The following is a 13,112-nucleotide window of genomic DNA, read 5'->3' as shown; positions in this document are numbered from 1 at the left end:
TGCCTGTCCATATCTCCGCGAGCGTAATCAGGGCTGGTGAGTTGTGGCGTCATTAATAGATTAAGGGAGATCAGAGATGCTCAAGTGCAGAGCCAGGGTCAACTGGGAGGCTGCAATTCACTAAACCCGAGCTTGTGCTGAGCTTTTTCATTTTTTACTGTCCTGTCGTGTTTTGGCTCATCATGTCATCTTTGTTTTTGCACGGTATTTCTTCAGACCATACACAAAGTGAACTTTACACATCCACTAGGTGGCTCTGTGTCTCTACAGCCTTCTCATGCAGCAAGGAGTCTTGGCTGCGCAGAAAGCGAACCCAAATATCCTTAGGGTGAATAGATTATGATATGGAGCAGGAGCAGTGGGGTTTTTTCTCCACCCTCCAGGAGGCTGTTTGTTTTTTCCGTAATGGCTGAAAAGAGGCTGTTCCTCCTCTCCTAACAAAGCCCCGCACCCCGCAGACATACCTGTCTGAGCGCCGGGCGCTGACCCATGTCCAGCCCCCGCAACCTCAGAGAGGGATCGGGTGTTTTTGTGGGACTGCCAGGAGCTCCATTAGGGATCCGGACCAGCTGAGGTTCAGTCTGTTTTAACCCTCAACAGCCCCCCCCCCCCCGCCCCCCCCCCCCCCCCCCCCCCCCCTCTCCCCCCTCTCCTCTCTCTCTAGACTGGAACACTCCTGAGGTCTGCAGCCTAAAGGAGTTTATTCTCGCACATGCAGGGAATGTGAAAACAATCATCCAGGTTATCGTATTCTCTCTCTCTCTCTCTCTCTCTCTCTCTCTCTCTGTCTGTGTGTGTGTGTGTGTGTGTGTGTGTGTGTGTGCGCACCTGCTCACCCTGCAATTCTTTCAACTCCCACGGTGAAGCCTAATAAGTCCCAAGAATCCTCCCCATCTTGTTTTGATTTTGTCCCGGGGTTGTTTTTTCTAAACAGTTTAACTCTCCGGGGAAGTTCAGCTGTTCTCACTGTCTGCCGTACGACTGCTACCTGGAAGAATTATTCGAAATGCACCGACAAAACCCCCCAAAAAACTGCAATATAAATATATATATATTTATTTTATATTGCAGTTTTTCAATAGAACATTTGCACTTTCACCATGGCTATAGTTGGAATTTATTTCCTGTTGCTTCATTGTTAAATGACTTGTATTGGATCCAGATGACAGGTTAAAGGATCCTCATCGACAGGTTCAGCACCTTGGATAGTTCCCTCACACTTTTGAACTGAAGTGTTTGCTCTCATTGACAATTGTGTGGCTTGAGTGGCGCTGCAGTGGAGAATTTAAAGAACAATAGATTTTTGGCTCTTTGTCTGGCTGATGTACTGCACAGGCAAAAAAAAAAGGATTTCCTTTTCTGGCAGTAACATTATTGAGCAGGGAGTCCAAGTGTGTGCAGCGCGCAACGCCTCACTGGCTTCTGCGCTCAACTGTTGTGAAATTGTTTATGTTTTTTTGTAGTGCAGAGTAAGCTTGTGAAGGAAGGCAATGTATATGTAAATACAAAACACAGGATCGCATGTATATTTCTTTTAATTCGTACTGTCAGTCCATTTTTGACACCTGAACTCACGCACACATACACACACACAGACTCAGGCGAATTCGCTGTATACTGTATATGCAGAAATATAAAACGCACGCTGACAGATATTCGTTTCAAAGACAGAGGCTCTCTGTGACGGCCAGTTTCAGGGCGGCTCAACGGGCAGAGTGTCAGCACTGCGATTATCAGCAGACAGATAGCGGATGACAGCTGCCATTGGTTATTGATGACTTTCATAATTAAAATCCCTTATGGGGAGAACCCAAAGAACAAAAGAGAAAATCACACAAAATGATGAATGGTCCTCTCATCTTTAGGGCTGATATGAGACCTACCAGGCTTGTCCGCATGAATATTGCCTTTCCAGGAAACTCTCTGAATACGGTTTCAAAGAAGAGCCCAGTGCTTTTAATATTGCCAGAGCTGTCTTGCACTGCTTGTGTATTTGTGTGTGTGTGTGTGTGTCTGTGTTTGTGTTAGAGGAATGATCTTCAAAAATATGAGGAAAAAGGACAAACTGAATAAAGGAGCGCATAGGTCAGACAGAAATAGAGATATATACTAATTTTACTGCAGTGTAGGGGATTTCTGGCTCAGGTTTGTTCCTGATCCAATTCTTGGTATCAGCAGTAGTAGCCCTCGAAGAGTTTCTCTTTAGATTTCACATGATTTGGATGAATAATACTATTTGTTGTCTAAGCAGTCACTTAATTTCCACAGCGATATAGATTAAACACAGTTTTATAAGTTGTGGGCTTTCCTATATCATCTATAGACAGTTTGAAGTCAGATCTTGCTGCATATACTGTGTGTATTCCATTCTGTATGACATCCAAACCTCGCCTAGGGTTATTACAATTTTTTTTTTATTGTATACTGTTCTATTCAGTGCTCCTTCCCCTCCGGAGAAAACAAGCAAACAGACAAGTGTACTGTACGTGACTGACGGAGATGAAAGAGGCTCCTTTGTGAAACGAGTACAGTAGCAGATCAGACAGGACGACTGCCAGTGATCGTCTGCTCCCCTGCAGGCTCTATGAAGTAGAAAGCTGCAAGCCTCGGAGCCCTGCATGGCATCCGTGTGAATGAGAGAGAGAGGAGGGTATTACACACAGGGAATTCCTGCACGTCTGTCCCCATGCTGTGTTTGAGTGTGTGTGTGTGTGTGTGTGTGTGTGTGTGTGTGTGTGTGTGTGTGTGTGTGTGTGTGTGTGTGTGTGTGTGTGTGTGTGTGTGTGTGTGTGTGTGTGTGTGTGTGTGTGTGTGTGTGTGTGTGTGTGTGTGTGTGTGTGTGTGTGTGTGTGTGTGTGTGTGTGTGTGTGTGTTGCTGTCAGAGTAGAGCTTCCACGTTCCTCCCCTGCTAACCTGCTAAACGGTCTCCTTAAACCCACCCACCACCACCACTCAGTTCTCCTCCTCCACAACAGCACGGGGCTGCTGTGACATCACTCATTCCCACGCACTCTGGTTGGCTGGCCGGTGGATGGAAGGATTGTCCCCGCAGCCTACGTTGGGAAATTAAGAGGGAGAGAGATAGAGAGGGAGAGAGAGAACACGGGAGGGAAAGACTGAGGTAGAGAGTGTGTGAGAGGAAAAGAGAGAGAGGGCGAAAGGGACGAAGCAAGAACGATTGATGCTGAGGCAAGCCGGCACTGCGCTGCTCTCTCTCACTCACTCACTCACTCACTCACACACACACACACACACAAACAGTTTTTGCATCACGCGTTGACTCACATCACACTCTCAAGCTGCTTAACATGCCGGAAAAAAACACTGAGTCTGACTGAGTGTGCAGCCCGCTACTGCAGGACAGGACAGAGGACGGCAAGGCGTAAAAAAAAAAAAGACGAGAGAGGAACACGAAATTGACACCTTCCCCTTCTGCTTTGCCTCAGAGCAACAGTTCCACCACTGTCATCTGGGGAGGTCCAGGGCTCCAGGGAGCCCCTTAAAGGACAGCTCTCCCCAAAATAGGGGGGGGGGGGGGAGGCGGCAAGGGCAGGAGCAAGGGCAAGTGCAGCCTCTCCAGTAAGTTGCCGTGGATGTCTTCTCCACGTCCCCATGAAAACAGCTGGGAATCGAGGCGCAGCCTGGGGTACAAGATGGCACGACGAGCAGGGGGCGAAGCCTCCCCTAAAAAGAGCACATCCCTCAACCTGGTGACAGGCTTCTTCCACTTCCTCCGAGGTGAGTGGCACTGCGTGACTCTGAGAGACGTGAGAGTGTGTGAGAAAAAGAAGGAAAGTACAGAGTGTGTGTGTGTGTGTAATTTTGCATATGTCAAGGGTTGTGCTTGGTGTGTGTGTGTGTGTGTGTTTGTGTGATTTTGCGTGGCACTGCAGTATGGACCATATGTGCCTGCTGTATGGGAGTGTGCCTTTTGCAGTGCAATTATCCTCAAGTGTTCCCTGCGGGGCATATTTTTTTGGACAGTGGGTGTGGTGTGTTTTAACTGTGTTTTAAGCGAAATGGACGGACATTTAAAGGGGGGGCGTTTCCACCTTGGCATAGTGATAGAGTGTGTGTGTGTGTGTGCGAGCGTGTGTGTGTGCGAGCGTGTGTGTGTGCGAGCGTGCGAGCGTGTGTGTGTGTTAGTGTGTGTGTGTGTGTGTGTGTGTGTGTGTGTGTGTGTGTGTGTGTGTGTGTGTGTGTGTGTGTGTGTGTGTGTGTGTGTGTGTGTGTGGTGTGTGTGTGTGTGTGGTGTGTGTGTGTGTGTGTGTGTGTGTGTGTGTGTGTGTGTGTGTGTGTGTGTGTGTGTGTGTGTGTGTGTGTGCGGGTGAAGCCAGAATATCCAGAGGAGAAGAAGCAACTCACCGCATGTGCCACGGCACAGCAGGCAAACTGTCAAACTGTTTGATTTCTTATCTCTCCGTCTGACCCCGCGGTTGTGTGCCTTGTCTGCTCATCTGTGTTTTATTACAATAGGTTCATGTCTTCTGTCTGCTTGCTTCTCCGAGTGTCTCACTGTCTGATAGATCATATTAGATTAGACCGGAGGACAGATTACCACAATATTTCTTCGTCACTGTACCTATCGATCCTGTGGGGGAATAAGCAAATATACAGTCGGTCGGAATAGTTGTTTTTATATCTTGTTTGCAATGGGATGTAATTCCTTCCTTTTTTGTTCCTATGGGACAACATACTATCAATATCATATCATATTCAATCATATCCCAATGATTTAATCTTCTGTGTGTGTGTGTGTGTGTGTGTGTGTGTGTGTGTGTGTGTGTGTGTGTGTGTGTGTGTGTGTGTGTGTGTGTGTGTGTGTGTGTGTGTGTGTGTGTGTGTGTGTGTGTGTGTGTGTGTGTGTGTGTGTGTGTGTGTGTGTGTGTGTGTGTGAGAGAGCTGGGGGGGCAGCTGTGAGAATTCAGGGGCTGCGGATGAAGCTAATGATTATACAGGCCAACACTCGGCGAGAAGGTAATCAAGTGTGTTAAAATGCAGGACGGCTGTTTCCCTTTGTGATATTGAAAGAATGTGAGCGTGTGTGTGTGTGCTGAAGTGCGACTGTGTGTGCGCGCATAGTTCAAAGTCACCTCGTCCCTGAGACTGAGAGGCTGGCACCACGTACGTGCAGACATGTTCTCCGTCACATGGCTCCTGCCGCCAAGTCTTTCTCATTCTCACCCAATATTACTGCCCATCAATATTTGATCACTCCCGCAACCAATCATAAGATTAATTCATAGAAAGGGGACCTGCTCAGTGGCACGTATGACTATGCATTAATGTATCTGCATTATGTATGAACGACCCACCACCTCTGTGGTACAGACACACACACACACACACACACACAAACACACGTCCCTTACTGTTCATATCTGACCATGATACCCAGTGACACACTAACCAACTTTGAGTGTAATCAAACCGTCAGCATATTTCATTAAGGTGGAGGGAAGCAATGTGTCAGACGTCCTCTCTTGCTGATAACACGCTCATCTCAAAGATATTGCTCTGTGGCGCAGATGGTACAGAGGAAGGTATTGTCACTGCCAGTCACTGCGCACGATTGGTTTTTTGGAGTTCCAGGTAGACTACACATCTGTGTTGTCTACAATTCATTTGAATTATGAGCAATTACAACAGGAATGATTTACTTGTTGAAGGATATAATGATTCTCCAAATACATGGTTTGGTTTGGTTTGTTTATTTGGGCCACAGTACAGTTCTTTTTTTCTCTTTTTTTCAAGTCATGTGACACGTGCAGTTGGAAGATAATAAAATAAGTTTAATACTTTTTGAAATATTTTGACAAATTATTATGGGGTATTACGGCTCCATCATCCTGTATTGCCATATTAGATTGTGATATCCCAGTAGTATCGCAGTTTTGTTCTCAGTTTCAGAAATGTAACACTTAATTACTTGGTTCTAAAAAGCCTGCAGAACATATCATTCTAAAATGTTTGTGTGTCTTATATGTATTCATGTTTTCCTGTGCACAGATTAGAGACAAGGCTTGATTTATGTCTTGTTCTCATTTATGTGAAGTGGCTTTTTAGGGTGCATCGTCAGCAGACATCTATTCTATTGATTGTGCGTTTGTTAAGTGGGCTTTATCGCTGTAGCCACGGCAATGTCCTTCCCTGTATGTAGGTACATACGTAGATTTAGGGTGAGGTTGGCTCTCATGTGACATGACGACAACTGCAATGAACAGTATTATAGCAAGAGAATATCATGCTGCCTGAACTGCAGTCAGAAATTAATAAAAGCTTCATAGAGATCGTGTCATGAGGAACATGTCATCGTACAGGAACAACCTTCTATCATCTAAAGGGCATTTCTGAGAGCAGGATTATCTGTCCACACTTGGAGGAGTCCAGCTAGTGAAAATGCCATCTTTAAATGTCAAATGCCTTCTCCCACCACATCAGTGTATAAGGTACGATTTGGTTCCGACTGCGCAAAGACACTTAAAATGGAAAGTAACAATATCAAAGTTAATGAGAGTCGCCGTCCAACTCTGCAAACCCAGTGGAAACAATAGACAATGTGAAGATTGTGTTTTAATCCCCTCTTTTGTTTACCATTTGCATGTGACTGATAGTGATGCTCTGGGCTCTGATTTACAGATGAGCAGGAGGCAGTGCAGAAAAGGACATTCACAAAGTGGATCAATTCCCATTTGGCAAAGGTAAGAGAGTTTTGTTGATTCCCATTACCACCGCCAGCATTGTGTTGTTCCTTTGTACAAATACTATAGTGCTGGTGTTTGTGGATTAAAAACTTCCCCCATCCCGTTGCTTTTCCACACGAATCCCTTTGCTCTCATACGCTCCTTCCACAGCGGAGCTCACCGTGACATTTGCTCCATTTCCAAAACACACTGTTGAGCAGGTCATGGGACTGAGTGTGCCAGCTAAGACCACACACACACACGCACACACACACACACACACACACACACTCACGGTCATTCTTACTCACATGCCTTTCGTATTCCTTTTTATTCCTCCAATCTCAAATAGCTTGTAGCAAGGATTTGTTCTCACTCTAATTATCACGTTCACATTGCAGCATTTTAATACCGTAAATCTTTCTTTCCCTGCAAGCTGCTGTCAGTAATTTAAATCTTAAAAATCTATAAACCCTCATCTCAATATTGGCCAATTTAGATTGCACTGGATAAGAGATTTTAGTTAAAGACCGCCCGTTGTTCACCTCCTCAAAGAGCTTGGACAACCGTGTGTCTGTAACTTACACTAAATAATTGCACTTGACGCAGCCGCTGCTGAGGGGCCATCATGTGTGTGTAATTATTGTATTATACCACATTAGGTTCCTCAGTTTAACCAATTACTGCTTGAATGGTGTGTCAGGAATGGGTGGACAAGGCAAATATGGCACGGTGCAACACAATTAAGCGTTAGGTCAATTTGTGACGCTCCTCTCAAGGTTTCCCATTCGATTACGGCAGATGTGGAGGGCCTCGCACCGCAGTGACATGGAGCAGAAAATTCATTTGAAAAGCACTCTGGAGGGAATAACTCTCCATGTTACATTGAATATCATGTCTCGTGGCCGTGCCAGCAGAAAATAACACGCAGCCCGATATTTAAATGCCTTGAATTTTTGAACAACACCTAAGATAAGCACATAGTTTATTCATTAAGTCATTCTGACACAATAGAGTAGAGCGGTGTGGTGATTTTTGCAATTTCATGGTAAATTGAATACGCTGGGGTAGGAATGGAATGGGTAAAGAGGATGAGGAGTCAGAGAGATACCAAGGAGAGGGGTCCACAAAAATGTGGATTAAAAAATAGTTGGTGTGACAGTAAATGCGCGTCAGTGGTGCTGCTGAGTGAATTTTTTCACATTTGGACAGAACCAGGCGGACTAAACTAAAGCCGTACTGATGCGGCACAAACACAAATGAAATGGTTTGACAATGATCCTGGAAATGTAATTTCAATTCCATTTAAATTCCCTTAAATTAACCAATTCACCTAATCAGTGGATTAGCGATACCATCACAGTTCCATCAGAGGTAGATAACCATGTTTGTGCCCCGTCGCTTCTCTCTCGACCTAGTTGATCAAATTAGTTGCTCTCCTACTCCTCCTCGCCCATCGTGAAACCGCTTCCTCTTTCACCTGATGCCTGACGTTGCCATGGTGACGCTGATTGGCCCGTATTTGTCTTCAAAAATGTCTTGGGTCGTCGCGGCGTAGAGCTTTTTGATGAGCAGAGGGCAAAAGTCAGCGCAGCTGGTGCAAAGGATCTGTGTTGATGAGGAGGTGCATTTCTTAAAGATGTCGTTCCGTAGGATGGTGGGGATAAAACGGCATCTGGTGGGCTTGTCTCACATTTATAGACACTCTACAAATAACCATTTAAAGAGACTTATTAGGAAGAAGAAGAAAATCAGCGTGAGAGCGAGACAGGCGGATAGAGAGAGGGAAGAAGCTTTAACAGTTGGTTTGGTTTGCTCTCAGGGGGATGGATCATGCCCTTGGCTATGCAGATGATTAGGCCACTCCAGTTATCACAGGTCTTTAATACAGCGCCTAAAGGTATGTGATTAATCGTTGGGTGAGTTGAGACACGGCAAAAGGATTCCTTTCTCTATCACTCCCATCCCCCTTACTCTTCCACTCCACAGGTACAACAAAAGAAGTCTTATGTGATCTGAAAAAGAGTTTCAATGAGAGAGGATGTATCGAAGCTGGTAATTTATACAGAAGATTAATGGCTCTCATTACTCGGAGAAGTTCGCCATATTGAGTCGCCAGTTATAGACTAGAGAGCAGCGGTGCGGTAGTTTTTGCAGGTTTGTTTCTTTTGTTTAAAAAGAGGGTCATATGCAATTTTCATTTACATATTGTAAGAATGTTGCTTGCAATTTTTTATTTTGAAGTAAATATCCACTCCACTCGGCAGTGAGGATTGAGGGGGGGGGGGGGGCCTTAGTGAGCGGACCCCAAGTTTCCATTTTGACAAATCCTCTCTGAGAAGGTTAAAGCTTAATTACGAAGTGGCCAGTGTGACCGGCGGAGGTCTCATCGTCTCTGAGGCGTTTTCCAGGCAAACAGCTTTAGTGCAGTAATCAGTGAACCAAGTGTTCTCAGAGATTACAGCAGCAGTAAAGTGAAGCTCACCCGCTCCCTCTTTCAGTGTTTACTTCTCCTGCCCCCCCCCTCTCTTTTTGTGGTGAGGAACGAGGACGAGGGAGTGGATGATGCACATAAAATTTAAACCCGGCAATGTCGTTGCTAATGATGATGGTATGCACCTTCGCCAACTGAGCTGTTAAGGTTTTATTTTTTGATTAACATTTTTTTGTTACTTTGGAAGGCAATGTTGGTTTATTGTTTGTTCACTCATTTAGTCCAGACTGAAAGTCTGTAGCTTCAAAACTGGATAGATTGCCTCGAAATTTGGCAAAAACAATCATGGTCCCCACAGGATGAATTGTGAGTTGTGAATTTTCTGCATTTCTGTATTGCTTTTCTCATCTTAATGAACAATCAATCACACACCCGCACGCATGCGCACGCATGCACACACAGACACACACACAAACACACACACACACACACACACACACACATATTCATGGAGTGCTTCTGTATAGTGTCTCTCTGTCACGGATACACTCATACACCAATATACACTGGGGGCAATTTTGCGGGTTCAATATCTTCTTTGTTATGACATGTTCATCTTGTACCAGTAGCTGTATGATTTTTATCCAGGTGTAAATGCCAATTTAAAAGTTAAAGTAATACACATTGTTGCACTTGTGCAAATAATGTCCCTGCAGAATAACGGTACATTCAAAAGATTAAGACAATAGGTATTTAATATCAATTTTAAACTGGATGTATTGTAATTTTTAAAAAATGAAACCCTACTGTACTCGTTGTTTCAATGTGTTGATCTTTTGGAATCCACCGTGTCAAGTGCACCAGAGAATAACACAAGGGTAGAGACTTTGCTCACAATCAATTATTGCCCCGACACTCAAAAGCAATTAGCTCATTTTGCCCTTGATTTATTTTATTTGAGCTCATGTGGCTGAGCAGAGGAAATGGATATTAGTTTCTTATTTTGTAATTAGTCTGGAAATTTTTCCTCATTAGCTTTAGGATTATAATGAACAAATAGGTGAATTTAACTTCAATTAGCTTGTGGTTTAATTTATCCCTTTGAAGGGTCTTTGTAAGTGTTTCCTCTGTCACTTTTTACGATAGAACCACGAGTGCTTTCTGAATATTCTAATATCCAAAGCCATGAAATGACATTAGAAGAGGAATTAGTGAGAAGAGCCGCTGTATTTGCTAATTAATTTTGAAAGTGATGGGAGGCTGGTGTCCCTTCTCTCTCTCTGCCTTCTATCATCTCTCTCGCTGACACTCTATCTACTCAATTATGCCCCTCTCTCTCATATCCACTATGCTGGGGGGTGGTATATTTCTGTCTCGCACCACTCACACTCTCACGTGCTAACACAGACACACTCATGCACACACCCCCAGCCTCTGCCATTCCCCTCTCTTTACTCCATCACTCCCCTTGCCGCTAATCTCCCTGTGAATGGCTCGCTCGCCCCTCCACTCCTCTAAATCTCTCCTCAGCCCCAGCATGTGACTGTGCTTTAAGAGAAATCCTTGATGTGGCGTCGGCAAGAAACAGAGATATGTGGATTTCCCCGAGTCTGGAAGTCTGTGTCAGGTCAGGGATGAAGTCGGGGGGAAGGATACAGTTTGAAATCATCAGCATATTTTAGGATTTGAAGTCCCCATTCAGAGCCCGCTGAGCCTCTGCGTATGGCTAACTCTGTCAGTAATACATGGCACCACCAAACTCTTTTGGGACTTTTTTTTTTTTCCATGTTTCACAAGTTTAAATGAACGTCTTACAGTGTAAGATATTTATTGTATTCTGGTTTATTTATGCAGTGTGCCACTGAAAGTAGGATAATATGCAGGGGAAAAAATTTCTTGCGCCATAGTTTCATGTACATCGCAAAAGCTGCTGTTAAGACTCAAATCCCAGGGCTTTGCATTCCAGGAAAACTGAATTTATGCCCTGCACTGTTTATGTAAACTGAATTTATGTAACAACTCTCGCTAAACTAAACCCCAGGGTACATATTCAGTAATGTTTATAGGTGTGTTTTTAGAACTTTTTATAGATTGTGATTTCAAACAAATAGGCTATGTAAAACACATTGGTTTCATGAGAACTATTACATAAATTAATGATCAGCCTTACTTGTTTGTTTGACTCACAAATATTCATCACATTAATTTATTAGTAATGTTTAATCTGTGAAATCCAAATGGAATGACATTTAACATGCAATTAAAATACATAAATCTTAAATATTAAGCCTACGTGTGTACTGCTCTGTTTATCATTTACATTTTTCCTTTTACATTAACAAATAAAGACAGAGGGTACATTTGTTTTTCGCACGTAGCATGTCCCACCTTTGGTGGTGACAGACCTATTTGAGGACATCAAGGACGGTGTGAAGCTGCTGGCCCTGCTGGAAATCCTGTCTGGACAGAAACTGGTGAGTCTCGTGATCATTTCTCCATCATGTGATTTGGCCACAGGCAGATTCCAAACACTTCATATCCTCTGATCTTTCTGGAGGAAAAATTTGACTTGATCACATCGAGTCAGTGTCTTTTTGAATGTTTGTGTCAGTGCAGCCTCTATAAGCATTTTTCACAAATCTTTAAAGATCTGCAGACTTAATACGGGGCATGTGAAACGAGTCACAATTGCATGGGAATGCTTATTGATCGGCTTTTATTGAGATGTTTGAATTGGATTGGAAAACCCTGATTAACAAGGACAGATCAGAGTTCACAAACACACACACACACACACACACACACACACACACACACACACACACACACACACACAGCGCAGACAAAGGCACACACAGCTTGAGGATTTTACTTGTCCAATATTGCCCAAGGTCTAAGCTCTCTGCCTCCTATTGATCTGGCTGTTGATAGTCAAACACAGGCCTGATTGGACCTCCTGTCTTTCTTATATTAGTTCTGAATCTATATTGGTCAGGGTGGGCTCTTAATTTTCATACATGGAATTCAACACTTACACATAACAGCATCTAAAATAATCCACTATGTTATTTCATGCACACTATCTATTCCTTTCCCTTTTCTGCTTCTCGATTTCTTCCTTCCCGTCTTCATTGTTCTCTGCTTCCCCCTCCAGCCATGTGAGCAGGGTAAGAAGCTAAAGAGGATCCACTGGGTCGCCAACATCGGTACTGCTCTCAACTTCCTCGAGGGGAGGAAGGTGAGAATTCAGCGCCTTTCCTTTTATGTTTTTGTGTTTTAACCCTGCTGCTGCTCTCCCTGCTCAGCTGCTGCCTTGTGGGTACAAACGTTGAATCCTGACCCTATGTAACCTGTTTCCCCTTCCTCACCGCCCCTCACTCCCTCCACCTTGTTACAGCCCTCTTTTATTGTGATACCGTATCTTCTGTTTTTGATAATTTTTGTTGAGAAAATACATGAAATTAAATCTGAAATTCCTTTTCCTTATCTAATTGGCATTTACTTGTATGCATGGTTGACGAAGACTATGTGAAAATGTAATTGCTGGACTTTTATCACCATTGTCCCTTCAAAATACACACCATTCTTCTTCAGTGAGATTAGTAAAACATTCTCAAAGCTTCACCCGGCTCGTCCTTGGATATACATAAATAAAGCCATAAGTATGAGCTTGGCGTCTGCAGGGACATTGATTTGTCTTCCCCGAGTGTGACAGGGTTAAAACCGTAAATCCCACACCAGTAATCTGTAGTCTGGAGATGAGACTTCGTTGAAAATTAAATGTAAATATGTGCCGTGTGTAAAATCAGATGTATGTCTAAAACATATATTTACGCTCTGCTTTAGAGGCCCAATCTCGTTTTACCTGACACACGTTTATCTCTCGCGTCTGTTTCATACAAATTGTCCGTTGTGGCATAATGATGTTTACAATCACAAATCATATTTGTGAACTGTTGGAACCCTGTAATATATGTATTTCAAACCCTCAGCTA

The 13,112-nt window shown here is 43.8% G+C and overlaps 1 protein-coding gene across 1 annotated transcript in view; it reads left to right on the top strand.

Annotated features, from left to right (window-relative positions):
* The window catches only part of LOC124849606 (nesprin-1-like), a 38,156-nt gene that overhangs the window by 7,738 nt on the left and 17,306 nt on the right, over positions 1-13,112 (top strand). The window contains exons 2-4 of the mRNA XM_047328852.1: positions 6,640-6,701; positions 11,496-11,591; positions 12,272-12,355. Coding sequence (XP_047184808.1) covers positions 6,640-6,701; positions 11,496-11,591; positions 12,272-12,355 — 242 coding nt within the window. The remainder of the gene's footprint in view (positions 1-6,639; positions 6,702-11,495; positions 11,592-12,271; positions 12,356-13,112) is intronic.

Source organism: Scophthalmus maximus, chromosome 18 (genome assembly GCF_022379125.1).
Source record: "Scophthalmus maximus strain ysfricsl-2021 chromosome 18, ASM2237912v1, whole genome shotgun sequence".
Taxonomy (NCBI): Eukaryota; Metazoa; Chordata; class Actinopteri; order Pleuronectiformes; family Scophthalmidae; genus Scophthalmus; species Scophthalmus maximus.
This window is presented reverse-complemented; position numbering and strand designations above follow the sequence as displayed.